The following is a 15,932-nucleotide window of genomic DNA, read 5'->3' on the forward strand; positions in this document are numbered from 1 at the left end:
GGAAAGGGGTGTCAGATGGAGACTTGAAAAGGGAGGAAAGCTAGAAACAGACACCAAGTAGGTAACTATAAAAGAATTATTTCCCTTTAAAAACATTTCTTAAAATGTATTTATAGCAACAACAATCTGCTGTGGTATCTGTAACATGTGCAAGTAAAATGTGAGGAAAAGCAGATAGTCTGGGGGTGGACGTGCTGGGCTAAGGTTCTTGCATGAAACACCGAGTGGGACTTTAGCGGCGGACGGCAGGAGGGCTGCTTGAAAGTGGATGCTGCGACCGTAAATAATACAACAGAAGTTATAATATTAATAAGCCCACAGTCAAGATCGACTTGAATGCCAAAAAATGATCAGTTGGTTTTTCAAAAGGCAGGAAAAAGGGGAATGGTGTGAACATAGATGCCAAATAGAAAACAAATTGAGTGGTGCTGGGCTCAAACTCAACAGTTTCAATAATTGCATTAAGTAGAAATAGTCTTGACGTGTACTGTGGAAAGTGGTAGCCACTGGTCGCTGTGGACATCGAGTACCTGAAATGCATTTAGAACAAACTGAAATAGACTCCCAATGTAAAAAAATATGCCAGATTTTAAATATTTAGTATTTTAAAATATTTCATTCATATTTTTATATCGATACGGGTTAAAATGTAATATTTTGGGTTAAATTAAAATATTACTAAAATTAATTCCACCTATTTTCTTTTACTTTTTACTGTGGCTACTAGAAATTTAAATATTTTTGGTGAGGCTCACATTCTATTTCCATTGGACAGTCTGATGTAGACGGTCCAATGAAAAGGCAGAGATTGTCAGGCCTAATAAAGAAAGCATGACCTGCCCTGGCCAGTGTGGCTCGGTTGGTTGGGCGTCTTTCCCTGCACCCAGGGGTCACTGGTTGGATTCCCAGTCCGAGCACATGCCCAGGTTACGGAGCTCAGTCCCCAGTAGGGGGCGTACAGGAGGCAGCTGACCAATGTTTCTCTCTCTTTGATGATTCTCTCTCTCCCTCACCCTTCCTCTCTCTCTCAAATCAATTAAAAACATTTAAAAAATAAACATGACCTGACTTAACGAAGTCCACAAAAAGGAAATTTTAACTCTAAGCACACAGGTAGGTGGACGTAAAAGGAAAAATATTATTAAAAAGCTGGAAAAATATTATTAATAATTAAAATATTTAAAATATTATTAAAATATTATTTAACAGTTATTTTAAGATAAGACAAAGCAGACTTTACGCAAGGAGTGCTACCAGCAATAAAAAGGGACATTTCTGCTATTACAATAAGCAACTCATGAAAAAGACACAAAAATATTGAATGTCGCAAAGCCATAGAATCTGTAGAACTTATGTTCTCTGATCGCAAGGGAATTAAATGAGAAAACAATAACCAAATGATATCTGGGAAATTCCCAAATACTTGGAAATTAAATAGCACATTTCTAAATAGCCAGTGGTCATTGAAGAAATGAAAATAAAGTTGAGAAAATACTGTGCACTGAATAAAAACAAAAATACAACGTATAATATAATACAATTGGTGGAATGCCGCTAAATCTAAAAACTGTGTAGCTTAAAATGTTTGTATTAGAAAAGATCTAAAATCAATAACCTGGCTCTTCCTCAGGAGGCCTACCCACTGGTGGCGCCATGTCTCTAGTGATTCCTGAGAAGTTCCAGCACATTTTGCGAGTACTCAACACCAATATCGATGGGCAGCGGAAAAGAGCCTTTGCCGTGACTGCAATTAAGGGTGTGGGGTGAAGATAAGCTCATGTGGTGTTGAGGAAAGCGGGTATCGACCTCACCAAGGGGGCGGGAGGGCTCACAGAGGATGAGGTGGACCGCGTGGTCACCATTACACAGAACCCACGCCAGTACGAGATTTTAGACTGGTTCTTGAACAGACAGAGGGATGCAAAGGATGGAAAATACAGCCAGGTCCTGGCCAATGGTCTGGACAACAGGCTTCGTGAAGACCTGGAGCGGCTGAAGAAAATTCGGGCCCACGGAGGGCTACGTGTCCAAGACCAGGCCACTGGGGTTGCACTGGGGGGGTGTCCAAGAAGAAATAAATTTGTAGGCGTCATCTGTTAATAAATAGTTTATACACAAAAAAATTTAAAAATAAAAAATAAAATCAATAACCTAAATTTTCATCTTAGGAGGCAAGAAAAGGAAGCGCAAAGTAAAACCAAAGTAAATATAGAAAGGAAATAGGGTAAGAGTAGAACTCAGTGAAATACAAAACAGACAAATGATATAGAAAAATTAATAAAACCAAAGGCAGATTATTTGAAAAGATTGATGAAACCAAAAAGCGAGACTTACCAAAAATAAAAATAAGATGACACGAACTACCAGGATTACGAAAGAAAGAGGAGGAACATTTGTTGATAAATTTGACAACTTAGGTGAAATGGAAAAACTTCTTAAAGTACATAAATTAGCAAAACTGTCACCAGAAGAAATAGAAATCTAAATAGCCTTATGCCTGTTAAAAAAATTATAGTTATAACGAGAAATGAAGGAAAATGTCAAGTGCAGATGGCTTCATGGATGAATTCTAGAAAACACTTAAGAAAGAAATGATAACCATTGTACAAAAAACATGCTTCAAAACTTAGAGAAAGAGGGAGCATGTTGTCAACTCCTTTTGAACTGCAATGAAAACCAGACAGGAAAACGTAACATACACCAAAACGCTCATGAACATCGACGCAGAAACCCTTAACAAAAATATTAGGAAGTCAAATCTATACATAAATATATAAACAATGCGAGTAATAGGACCAGGTGATGTTTATCCTGGGAATGCAAAGATGGCTTAACATTTGAAAATCAGCGTCATTTACCACATTAAAACAATAAAGGAGAAAATTCATGAGATTTTCTCCATAGAAACAGCAACAGAAGCATCTAACAAATTTCTGTTCCATTCTTGATAAGACTTTCCACAAACGGGGACTGGAAGGCAATTTTCTTAATCTGACAAAGGTTAATAATTTTTTCTTTAGCCCACTCAAGGATATTTTTTCCATTTCAGAGAGGGTGGAAGAGGGGGAGAGAGAGAGAAACTTCGATGGGAGAGAGACACATCGATTGGTTGCCTCCCTCACATGCCCCGACCGGGGCCAGGGGCCTGCAACCGAGGTATGTGCCCTTGGCCAGAATCGAACCCAGGATCCTTCGGTCCAAGGGTCAACACTCTAACCACTAAGTCAATCTGGCCAGGGCTTTTTAGCTTTAAAAAAATTGAAACTATCATAAATTTACAGAAAAGTTTGAAGTATTTCACCATGAATTTTCCCCTGAACCGTTTGCACATAAGAAGCCAAGCCGATGGCCGTCATTCTCAAATATCCGTGTTTTTATACCTACAAGGAGACTTTCCTATGTTATTACGATGCGGTCATCAAACCCAGGAAATAGATATTAAATTGCTGCCATGAAGCCTCCAGATCTTGTTCAAGACCCATCAATTGACCGATGAATATATATATATATTTTTGTTTTTGTTTTTGTTTTTGTTTTTAAATTTTATTATTGTTTAAAATATTACAGATGTCCCTTTTTCTCCCCAATGGCCCGTTCCACCCCGTTCCTTCCCCCTCCCCAGCCCCTCTCCCCACCATTGTCCATGTCCTTGGGTTGTGTATCCGATGAATATATTTCCATAGCAACAGTGCCCAGGTCAGAATTAGACGTGTGACGCTTCCGCGACTCCTTAGTTTCCTCCCGTTTGGGACAGTGTCTCCGTCTTGCCTGGGCTCTGATGACATTGGCGCTTTTGAATATTACGGGGCTGCTATGCTGCGCCTGAAGTCTCCCAATTTGGATTTGTCTGTCTCCTCAGGATTGCATCCAGGCACCCGCCCCTCTTAGGAATGTCGCAGACGTGACGCAATCGCCTTCTCGATGTTTTGTTCCAAGGGGCACGTTATTTTTACGTAACCCGTTCTTTAATCTATCACTGTTGATCACTTGACTCAGGGGCTATCTGCCAGTTATATTGTAAAGCTTTATCCCCTAATAATTAGTATTTTGTTGGGGGGGGGACATACTTAAAAACTATGCAGATACGCCATTTGTGATCAAACCTTTAATGAAGGAATTCATATGTGAGGAGCTCGTTTCCTATTTCCTCCTATCGACTGTCGTTCACTGTTATTGTTTATTTTCATGCTCAAGTCTCCCCCGAGCTGGGCACTGCGGGCACACGTGAGCTGGGTTCTGTGTCTCCCTGACACGTCTGCGGCCCTCTTTCAACGCTTCCTTTTACTCTGGCACAAGGTCCCGAGCCTCACCTCCTACTTCCCCGGCCTGTCTCGAGAGCCACGCGTGTTTCCAAGGAGTCATGGTTCCTGTCGGCAGCAAACGACACTTAGGAGCTAAGATCAGGGTGCAGGGGATGCCGATGGCCGTCGGGCTAGTGGACTGTCCCTGGGCCCAGGCCTTCTTGGCAGATAGAACTAGAGAACATATGGGCATATGGAGGTAAACAGTAAATAAACACGTAGGTAGGTTGGCACATACGTGTGTATGTTTGTATTTATCCGTGTGTTTTGAGAATCTTTGGTTCACACGAATGCATCCCATTGCGACCTCCCACCGCAGGGGTTATTTCTCTTGTGTTTGTATCCGTAACTCTCGTTTCCAGCAGATGAACTTGGCCTCCGTTTCCCTTCACTCCTCGCTCAGTTCATCCGTGCCCCCCCCCCCCCCCCGTGTGGCCATTCCCTGCGTGGATCCTCTGCCCCCTCTTCGGGTTCTGAATCCCGGTGTGTGGGTGTCTCCTTACGTGTGGGGGGCTCTGGGTTTCCATGACCGGTCGCACCAGCAGGCGAAAATCCATAATGACAGGACCTGGGCCGGCGCTTGTCTGGCACTGAGAATGGCAATAGGTTCGAGGCCTGAGAGACGCTGGGGGAGGGATGGGATGAACCCTGGTTTATCTAATTCTGCGTTTAACATTTCATGCGTTGGATCCCCCATTGATGGTGATTTTTTAAAGAGCTTTAAAACATATTGTCGGAGGCTTTCCTGCTGCTTAAAAAGATAAGTTGGTTCTCTATCAGAAAGAGGCAGCTCTGAGCAAAACACGATTTGGTGGCAGGCGTTCGGGTCGGTGGGAATGAGCAAATAGGGGCTGAAGTGATCGCGTGACCCCCTGGCCCTACCTCCTCCGGGCCTTCTTTCTACCCAAGGGCTCCTAACTATTATCCTTAACCTGTTTAAACCACTTGACTAGGAACAAAATGACATCCACCTCCTTCTGACATGAACCTTTACCCATCCTGGGACCCCCCGAGAGATGTTCTCTCTTTCGGTAGAAAGTAAATGAAGGTAAGGGTTGAGTTAATAATTTCCTGCTGATTTTATTAAAGCTTTGGCATCGTGGAGTAAAGGTCTGACTTATTTTTGGCTTTAGGAGACCTGGTAAGAGAATGGAAGGGTGGGGTGCATGGGCTCAGTGCTCACGTGACCCTCCAAGGCGGCTGAGACGGGGGGCGAGGAGGGCCTGTCCCGCCCTTGTGGCCCACGTGGGTGAAAGCCGGGCAGGGGCCACGTGGAGCCTTCTGGCCCCGTCGATCTCGACTACACCTGTGTACACTTAGCAGCGTTTCTCTTTGATTTTGCCTTACTATTGCCAAAAGACTACATTGTTGGTGACCCTTTTTTTTTAAATCCTCGCCTGAGGATATGTTTTTATTGATTTTAGAGGAAAAAGGGGGGGTCGCTTGCCTCCGGTCGCACCCCCACCAGGATCGAACTCGCAACCTTGACTGGGAATCGAACCCGCCACCCTTTGGTGCTCAGGCTGATGCTCCAACCCACTGAGCCACACTGGCCAGGGCTGGGCGACACTTTTTAATGACTTGCCAGTCAGTTGATGACTTAGCTTGACTTTCCCAGAAAACACAAAATTGAAGCGAAATTTAAGTGCTCCTGCTCTCCTAGGGGGTGTGTGAGGCCGATGAAAATAGTGAAGGGACTACGCGGTGACAGGAACTGCTCCTGCATCTCAGGACATTGCTCGGGGGCAATAAAGGGGGAATCATTGTCCACTGACTCCCACCTTCCATCCGTCAAGGGTCCATGCCACGGGCGGCTAACCTCCCACAACTTCCGATTGCGCCTGTGAGGGTGCTGAGCAGGTTCTGTGGCCCCTTGGGCCTCAATGACAACTGAGAAGCCTGACAGGGGGAGGCGAGGGACAGGTGACAGCGACCCGGGGCGAGGGATGTGCGTGTGCTCCTGCGCAAAGCTGATCTGAGCTTTCACGGGGCTGCCTGCTGAACCGGCAACGGGCCTAGAATACAAGGCCCAGAGCCTGGGACCGGCTGAAGCCCAGGCCCGAGGTGGTGCATGGCTGGATCACGGTGGCATTTGTAATGTGATTTTTGCAAGTTGAATTCTCGTTGTTAACTTTGCATGGCCCTGATCCCCCGCCGAGCGTTTCCCTCAAAGAGATGCACACACGCAGGAGAAACAGTGGCACGAGCGTGGCCGGGAAGGTGTGAGAGCACAGGTCTCCATTTCCCGACGGTTCTGTGGCGCATCGTCGGGACCCGGAACACAAACTCTCTGTAAATAGACTTTTCCAGAAAATCATCGGAGAGCTGTATTTATCTCTTCTGATTGTCACATCAACCTTTCAGGTTCTGCGGTCACATTTTCTGTTCCAAAAATAAAACTGCAGATTTTGTTTTAAAAAAAGGCAACGATATTTAAAATTAATGCACAGAAACATGCCAGCTGGGGAATAACTGTCTCGATTTAGGTATTTACCTACATAAAGCCTGCGCAGGAGAAAACCTCAGGCTTTATAAGAAAAGAGGTCAAGACCCAGATGTTATCAATTATTAACCAGTCATTAAGGCCTGGAGTGGCCCACGGAAGCCCACGGAGCGCAGAGTGGACCCGACCTGTGAGTGGGGCCACGCGCAGGGCTGTGTCACCATCTCCTCACTATCAGGAGTCTGACTGATGCCCAGGGAAACTTTTTGGAGCATCGTTCACTAAACTAGAATCAGGGCCACGGGACAGAAGACACCCCGAGGTACACGGTGGCCACACACAGCTTAGGGGGGACTGTGGTGGACACCGGTCTGTGTGTTGGCCAAGGTGCCACCGGTCTGTGTGTTGGCCAAGGTGCCACCGGTCTGTGTGTTGGCCAAGGTGCCACCGGTCTGTGTGTTGGCCAAGGTGCCACCGGTCTGTGTGTTGGTCAAGGTGCCACCGGTCTGTGTGTTGGCCGAGGTGCCACCGGTCTGTGTGTTGGCCGAGGTGCCACTGGTCTGTTTGTTGGCCAAGGTGCCACTGGTCTGTGTGTTGGTCAAGGTGCCACCGGTCTGTGTGTTGGCCGAGGTGCCACCGGTCTGTGTGTTGGCCAAGGTGCCACCGGTCTGTGTGTTGGCCGAGGTGCCACCAGTCTGTGTGTTGGCCGAGGTGCCACCGGTCTGTGTGTTGGCCAAGATGCCACCGGTCTGTGTGTTGGCCAAGGTGCCAGGGGTCTTCTAATGGGAACCAAAGGATGGGGTCGGGGCCGCAGGGAAAAAGAGGCTCCTGCCTTTATTTGAGGACCACGGACAGCTCCTCGGGGAGACACTAAGGGCGCACCACCTTCCCATCAGCTTCCTGACGATAAATGCGCACAGTCAGGCCCCTCAATTCCATCCATCTAAATGCGTATGTGTGAGCACCGGCTGGGGGGCGGGTGAAATGCTGGGGTGAGGGTGAGAGGAGCCGGTTCAGGAACCGGTTTTTAAAACCCGAGCGCATAAGTCCTTCCTCGGGCCGCCCCGCTGGGGGCTGGAGGCTGGGTCAGGAGGGAAAGCCCGCGGGTGGGGGCAGGGGCGGGGATCCCCGCCTGGCGCCGAAGGCTCCGCGCCTGTGGGGGCGAGCGGATCCCACCCAGGTGCGGTCGGCGGCGCGGCGCCATGCGCTCCGGGCTCCTGGCGCTCCTGCTCCCCGGCTGGCTCTGCTGGACCCTGGGGACCCGCGGCTCCGAGCCCCGCAGGTGAGGCCGGGGCTCCCCCGCGGCGCCGCAGCGCGCAGTCCCGCGGGCAGGGGCGCCCGCCCGGCCGCGCCCAGGGGTCGCCGGGAGCCCGGGGAGGGTCCGGGGGGGGGGGGGCCCGGGGGAGGCGGGTCGCCTTCCTTCCCCCGCCGGGGCTGCGCGCGTCCGGCTCGCCGCGGGTCGCCCCCCTCGCCCGGCGCGGGGAGCGCACGGAGCTGGCTGCGCGGCCGACTCCCGGGCCCCGCGCGCGCGCGCCGCGCAGCCGCGGCTCCTCCCGCCGCGCCGGCCGGGCTCCGGGTCCACTCCGCAGCCCCCGGGGCCGGAGAGAGCGCCCAGGGCCTGGGCCACGCGCCGCGGCGACCGGAGCGCGGGCCGGCCGGGCTCGCCCAGCCTCCGCGCGCCCCCCGCGCTCCCCGCCCCGCGCGTCCCTCCCCGCCCCTCCCCCTCCTCCGCTCGGGGCCGGCGCGCGGCGGCGGCAGCACCAACAGCCCCGGCTGCGGGTCGCGACGGCGGCGGGGCGCCCCCTCCCCGGTGCCGGGGCGCGGCGGAGGGATGTGGGGCTTTGCGGGAGGAAGGCTTTTCGGCTTCTTCTCGGCCCCGGTGCTGGTGGCGGTGGTGTGCTGCGCCCAGAGGTAGGGTCGCGGCGGATCCCCGGGCGGCGCGCGCGCGCGGGGGGCGCCGGTGGCGAGCCGCCCGCCTGACCCCCCCCGCGCCCCTCTCCCCCTCTCGCAGCGTGAACGACCCCGGGAACATGTCCTTCGTGAAGGAGACGGTGGACAAGCTGCTGAAAGGCTACGACATCCGCCTGAGACCCGACTTCGGGGGTGAGTGGGGTGTGCGCGGCCGCTGCGGGGGGAAGCGCGAACCCGGGCGCGGGCGGCCTGGGCGCGGGAGGGAGGCGGGGTCCGCTTCCGCCAGCGCGGGGCGTGCGGGTGGGGGTGGGGGTGGGGGTGGGGTATGGGGGGTGGGGAGTGGGGGGCACTTCTCCCGCGCCCCCTCCTCGGGCAGCCCTGGCAGCCTCCGCGCGCGCCCCGCGCCCGAGCCCGCGCCCGGCTCATCTCCGTGTCATGCGCTCCCCGCAGGACCCCCGGTCTGCGTGGGGATGAACATTGACATCGCCAGCATCGACATGGTCTCCGAAGTCAACATGGTGAGTGCGCGCCCCCCGGGGCTGTCCCCGAGCCCCTGCCCCGCGGTCTGGGCCCGAGGCCTTGGTGGCCGCGCGCGCGCTCGCGGGCCCGAGCTCCCCGGCCGGGCGCGGAGGGAGCTGCACCGCCCAGGGCGCGCGGGGGGCGCGGGCTTCCTGCGCAAGAAGGGGTCCCGGGCCGGCCCCGGCTCGGCTGGCACGTCCCCGGGCTGCTGGAGTGTCGCCGGCCTCCTTAGCAACAGGCGCTGGGGACCCGGAGACGGGCGAGTTGTGGGGGTGGCTCGGACTCTGGGTGCCTTGGAAAGAGATGCTGGCAGCTGTGGGGGGGAGGAGGGGCGGGGGCGGTGGGCTGTGTACCCCGGTGCCTCCGTTTCCCAGGCCTCGGGGGCCTTGGGGCGCGTGGGCGGCGCAGCCGGGAGCCCTGCGCCCCGGGCGCTGTCCGAGGTGCTGACGCGCCGGCCGCCCCGGGAACCAGGGGCCAAGCCCAGAGCCTGGCACTCGGGGCGGTTGGTGCGCGTGGGGCTCCATTTCCCGACCTGCGGCGAGCGGGGGGCCCCGTCCCGGGGCGCGAAGGGGGTGCCAGGCCCTCGCTCAGGGCCACGGGGAGTCCTGTGGGGAAGCAGGACCCCTCTCGTTGGTGCGATTTGGAAACAGGTTTGATGGTCTGCGGAGTGGACGCTTGAGAAATTGTTCAGAAGGATGAGCGTTTGGAAACAGTGTTTCTTTGGGGGCAGAAATCACTTGGCAACTTTTCTTCCCAACGTGCGTTGAGCTTCTAACGAGAGACGTGGTTTCGGGCGGACGCGATGGGTTCGGGTTTGGGGCGCACCCGTCACGTGCGCGCGCTTGTGCCAAATGCAGGCTCCCAGGCCCCCCCCCCCCCCCGCCCCCGGAGGCAACGCGCCCGGCTGGGGTGGGGACGCCTCTCGGGGCCTCTGCGTTTACAACTAATGCTTCGGGGTCCTTTTGAAGCAGGTATTTTGTGGACAGTCTTTCGAGAAACGTTGCAATAAATTATAGAAATACAGACATTCACAAATACACTGAAAACATTATTTAAATAGAGTGCTGAGCAAGATATATTTAAAAAATATATATGCTACTGTGGATTTTGTAGGACCATGCAAAACTATTTATTCTGTCCATTTTTCACTCTGAATCTAAATGCTTTTAAATTATAACGTGTGATTTAAAAAAAAAAAAAAAATTGGGCCTTTCACTCCCGTGGCACATTTTCATAAAAGGCATTATAAGAATAAAAGTGTTAGGAAGGAACACGGAAGGAGTATGACTTTCCATACATTACGACAAAAATTCACGTTTTTGTAATTTTGTAAAAGTAATTCTGTCCAAAAGATATATTCTAGGCCTGAGAAAACAAGTCCTGTGTTTAGGATCTACTCTGTCACCTGTGGTTTTCTTAACGGGGGACATTCTCTAGAGCAGACGACTTTTTAATGGAAGCTGATTGAATATTGAGTGGATGATTGTGTCAAAATCATTGTGCTGAATGACAGAGGGAAGGAGATATACTGACGTGTGAGCTTGAAGGACTCTACCCAGTATTGTGTTATCCCAGCCCGTGAACGTTTGCTTCGAATTAAATGTTAAACTTAGTTACATAATTGTTCTGGCAGCCTGTGGATACCTGGTACCTTGGAAGGTTCATTGATAGTTTCCTAATTCGTGGATTATGAGTTGAGGTGTCTCGGTGTTCTCTGGACCTAATCATACAAAGGCAAACCAAAGATCCAAGCCGTTATATTGAATAATCTTTCATTAAAATGCACACCCCCAAAGCTAATAGTTATGCAGGACATATACAAGCACGCTATTGTACGCATTTTTTTATTTTTATTTTTTTTGCATTCTCATGGTGGTAATTTTTGTGGCTCTCCGGTCATAAGTTTATTGTAAACAAAAATCGGGGATTGCTACCGTCGGAGATCAAAGGCCATTGGTCAGAGGGGACCGGCTGGCATTTGAAATACCTTCCAGCTTGGTTAACACCCTATTCTAGAAAAATTGGATTTTCCTTAACCTGTTTGCTCATGAGCATAGCTGGGATAGTTGACCTATTATGATATTTTTTCTCACATTTTATAGGGAAAGAGCAGAGAATATGTGAGCATAAGATTAGAGTCGTCACTCAATCATCTTGCATAAAACCAATAAATTCCATGTATGAGCTCCCTTAATCACCTTTCTAGTCGCAAAAAAAACAACAAACAAAAAACCCTAAATGTTGTTAGCCTGTGAAACTCAATAAGAAATGGTCTCGCTTGAAGGGTGCTGTAGCTATTCGAGGAGATACGACAGACGGTTGTCACCAAGAGTAGAAATAAAAGAAAGGACCTTACAGAAGAAAGAGGGAAGGAAGAGTAGGGGGGCAGGGAGGGGGGGACTATTTTGGCCAAAATGTAAATTTAGATAGAAGGCCGAGGGCAGGGAGGTAGAAGAGAGAAATTTACAGGGAAAGTAAGGGCCAGGGATCATGGGATTTTCATTAGGTATATTTTGGAAGACATATGTTTAGTGAGATAAATAACAAAACATGCGCGTCTCAAGATGGGACACCTATGTGCTTGTTCGTGAGCGTGGGGGTGGCTATCACGAATAATAATGGATATTTCTAATAGCAATTCTGCCCCTTTTTAAACACTTGGGAAGCCCAGTCTTTATCTGCGGGGGGTGCCTACGGGTGGTGCCCCCAAGGAGTGCCTCCGACTGCAAACAAACAAGCGGGTCCGCTCTGCATCTACCTGCAGCTACCATCCCACATTCTGGTGTTTTGTAGGAATAATCTTAGAATGGGTTTCGGCATTTTCATATTTAATATCATTTTTGCATTCTAACTTGTTTCCTAGATAACGGAGATAGTCTGCATTTTTGTTTTTCCCAATCTTTCAAATTTCCTTCTCATGACTCCCCTTTTTAAAGCTGATTTTTAGAGAGAGGAAGGGAGACGGGGAGAGAGGGAGAGAGAAACATCAATGTGAGAGAGACACATGGATCAGCTGCCTCCTGCAAGCCACCTGCTGGGGTCGAGCCCACAACTTGGGCCCGTGATCTGCCCGGGAATGGAACTGGTGACCTTTAGATGCACCAGATGACACCCAACCAATCGAGTCACCCCGGCCAGGGCTGACCTCCCCTTTTTTAATTAGTGACTTGACCCTGGTCCAAGACCATTTATTTTGTTTTACAGAACTTCCCTTGTTTCTCTGAGCCCTTGTATGAAGATTTCAGATCATCTTTTCAGATTATGCGTGGTTAAGCGATTATGGAGATTTAGTCTCCATATTTCTTTAAGTGAGATTTCATAGATGAAAAAACACTGTCTACTGCAAATTTTTTATATGCTTACGTTATAATTATGGTGCTTTGCCTTGGTCCTGCCGTAAAAGAAACGTGTTGAATAGAAGATGGAGAGATGTGTAAATGGAGAAAACTATTGAAAGTATAGAAAACAAAAGGAAATGTTAAAAATATAAAACGAGACCAGCCAGGTGTGGCTCAGTGGTTGAACGTTGACCTATGATGCAGGAGATTGGGGTTCGATTCCTGGTCAGGGCACATGCCCAGGTTGCAGGCTCGATCCCCAGTTGGGGGCCTTCAGGAGGCAGCCGATCAATGACTCTCATCATTGATGTTTCTCTCTCTCCCCTTCTCATTTCCTCTCTCTGAAATCAATAAAGATATATTTAAATATATATATATATATATGAAACAGTACAAATTTTATTTTAAAAGAGCTATTTTTACTGAGAGGGAATAAAGAAGTTCTATAACTCTTTAAAAATACATAAAAGAGCCCGGCTGGGCGCGGCTCAGCGGTTGAGGGTCGACCTGGGATCCAGGCAATCGGGGTTCAATTCCCAGTCAGGGCACATGCCCGGTTGTGGGCTCGATCAATGACTCTCTCATCATTGATATTTCTATCTCTCTCTCTCCCTCTCCTTTCCTCTCTCTGAAATCAATAAAGATTTAAAAAAAAAAACAAAACATAAAAGATAAACACAGGATTTTAAAGTAGTCACAGGAGTTCTTTTTTTAATTGGAGTTATTAGAATAAGCGGTTGTTTGATTTGTTAATTCAGAGCAGAAACTACGGGAACCTAATTTTGACTTACTTGACTGAAGTATTGAGGCTCTCAAACCAGAGTCAAACTCTGCTAACAGTAATACTAATTTCTAGGAGTTAGCTTGCTTTACACTTCACGAGTCCATTACAATGAACTCAGTCCTCGTGCAAAGGTAACCACGGGATTCTTTTTTTCTGATATCATGCATCTACATCGTAATTTCTTTTCAAAATTGATTGATTGATTTTTAGACAGTAGTGGGGGGAGAGAAACATGGATCTGCTGCTCCACTTACTGATGTCTCACTGGTTGACTCTCGTATGTGCCCTGACCGGGGATTGAACCCCAACCTTGTCGTATGGAGATGACGCTCTAAGCCACTGAGCCACCCGGCCAGGGCCTCTTGTCTTCCCTTTTAGTTAGGAGTTCCTTTTAGGGTAACCTATATTCCTATTTAGGTAACCTATAACCTGTAGGTATCCTCAGTTATTACGAGATGCACATTTGCCATTGTTAGGGTTCGATTGGATTCCTTTATCATTTGTTGCCTTGTCTTATAAAATCCACATTTTACGTCTAAGTATAAAATAGGCATGAGGCCTAAGAAGGCGCTTTGAGCACATCTCCATGAGCAGCTTCGGGGCTGCATCCCTGCAAAAATGTGTGCGATCCTACTCATGTCCAAACCCACGCGCACGCTCACATACACACACACGCACACGCACCGTTACTCAGAGGAGTGCAAATGGTGATCTTGGGTGGACTCGGAGTGTTATGTCCGAGAATCAGATCCCTATGCGGCGGTGGAAAGACAATCACTCCAGAGCCGATAATGTAACAGCAAAAGGGACTTTTATTCCAGCTGGCTGGGGTTCGGTTGTATCCAACGCGGTGGAATTCTGACTCGAACCCGGATCCACATTTACAACAGGCTTATATAGGGTTACAGTGAGCAAGCAATCATTGTCCTTGCAAGGGCTGTAAATTCTTCAGGAAGGGTGGGCTCAGGATGTTTCTCAACCACAGGCGCCTGAAGCCGGAGTGCACCTGGTATTTGTCAAACCCACCGGTTTAAGTTAATTCCTGGAACCGCCTCCACCCTCTGCAGTTTACTGAGTCACTCGTGTTTGCCTTTTGTCCTGCCCTGGGGCCTGGGGGCCTGCCTCTGTCTTGGTGGGTCCTCACAGGAGGTCTGCAGAATTCAGCTTTTAGGCATTTTTTTTTTTTAAATATATCTTTATTGATTTCAGAGAGAGGAAAGGAGAGGGAGAGAGAGATAGAAACATCAATGATGAGAAAGTCATTGATCGAGCCCACAACCGGGCATGTGCCCTGACCGGGAATCGAACCCTGATCGCCTGGATCTTAGGTCAACGCTAAACTGCTGAGCCCCGCCCGGCCGGGCTAGGCATTTTTTTAAATCAAATCTATGTTAACCAACCCCTCTCCCCAGGCTTCTGGATCTAGAAGTCGCTTGGCCGCTAGTACCCAGCCCCTCGCTAGGTTCTCAGGGGGAGGAGCTGAACCGGGGAGTCCAGGCCTTGTTCCCAAAGGCGCCTGATGGCCCCGGGAGTTTCAGGTTCTATTTCCAAGGCCATGGGGAACGTCTAGCCTCAGGCAAGTCACTTGCACTTACCCGGTATTTCCGTCCCAGGCTTCCCAGATGCCTGTGGCGTGCCCACAGGCTCCATCCCAGAGGGAGAGCTACAGAGGAACCCGGGGGCAGACACCCACACACAGCCGCCGCCGGCTAGGAGGCCTCCCCCGTCTCCTCCGGAGGCAGGGCCGCGTCCAGAGCGCGCGGGAGGCTTTGTTAGCATTTCAAAGGTTGAGATGTGCTAACGCTCCCATGGCTAAGGAAGCCAGGGGATGAGTCAGCAGAAGGGAAACGCTTCCCTGACCCAGTTGGGGCTGCAAACGGCTTAGGCGGAGGGCGCCCTGGGTGAGGCCCGAGGAGCCCGAGCCCTTTCGCTTCGGGCTCGGGTTGCTGCCATCGGAGGGTAGGGCCGGTTATTGAGAACATCATTCTCCCGGGCAGTGCGTTTCCTGCCTAAGTTATGACCGTGCCTCGGTCCTGGGTGCTGATAAGGGAGCATATAATGAACCTCAGAGATGGGCGAGAATAATACCTTACGTAATACGCTTCTTAGGGAGGGAGGTTTTATTTAATAGTAGAAGGAGTCTTTGGGAGAGCGAAGGGAATGCCTTTTGCATCTCCCCTTGGGGAGGTTGCAAAGCTTTCGTTCCTCCATCCATCCATCCATCCACCCCTCTCTCTCTGTTCATCTTCACCTGAGGATATTTTTTCCATTATTTTTACAGAGATGGAAGAAAGGGAGGGAGGGGAGAGAGAGAGAGAGAGAGAGAAGCATGGACGGGAGAGAGACATGTCGATTCGTTGCCTCCTGCACGTGCTCCGACCGGGGCCAGGGATTGAACCCGCAGCCGGGTATACGTGCCCTTCGGGGAGCATGGAGCCTGCACCCCCACGGCGCCCAGGCAGAGGCTCTAACCACTGAGCTACACCAGCCGGGGCTGTTGCTCCGTCTCTTAAAAGACGGATGTGGTGCGTTCCCCCCCCCCCCCCCCCCCCGTCGCGAACGACCTCTTGCTTGAGACGGTGCCGGGCTCTGGGATCCCGCGGTGCGTTGCGCGTAGACGTAAGTATTTGGTTCCG

General features: G+C 50.6%; 1 protein-coding gene and 1 pseudogene across 3 annotated transcripts in view; both read left to right on the forward strand.

The window, feature by feature from the left end:
* Positions 1 to 15,932, forward strand: part of GABRB3 (gamma-aminobutyric acid type A receptor subunit beta3) — a 185,065-nt gene that overhangs the window by 71,339 nt on the left and 97,794 nt on the right. Inside the window, exons 1-3 of one of the 3 annotated variants that reach the window (XM_087829200.1) lie at positions 7,947 to 8,026; positions 8,756 to 8,847; positions 9,106 to 9,173. In XM_087829200.1, the coding sequence (XP_087685326.1) occupies positions 7,947 to 8,026; positions 8,756 to 8,847; positions 9,106 to 9,173 (240 nt within the window). Of the gene's footprint in view, positions 1 to 7,946; positions 8,027 to 8,575; positions 8,656 to 8,755; positions 8,848 to 9,105; positions 9,174 to 15,932 lie in introns of those variants that run through there. The other 2 variants (XM_087829199.1, XM_087829198.1) reach the window with 2 other exon arrangements.
* LOC148090666 (small ribosomal subunit protein uS13 pseudogene) lies at positions 1,645 to 2,100 on the forward strand (annotated as a pseudogene).

The sequence above is a fragment of the Miniopterus natalensis genome, chromosome 22 (genome assembly GCF_054644295.1).
Source record: "Miniopterus natalensis isolate mMinNat1 chromosome 22, mMinNat1.hap1, whole genome shotgun sequence".
NCBI classification, from domain to species: domain Eukaryota; kingdom Metazoa; phylum Chordata; class Mammalia; order Chiroptera; family Miniopteridae; genus Miniopterus; species Miniopterus natalensis.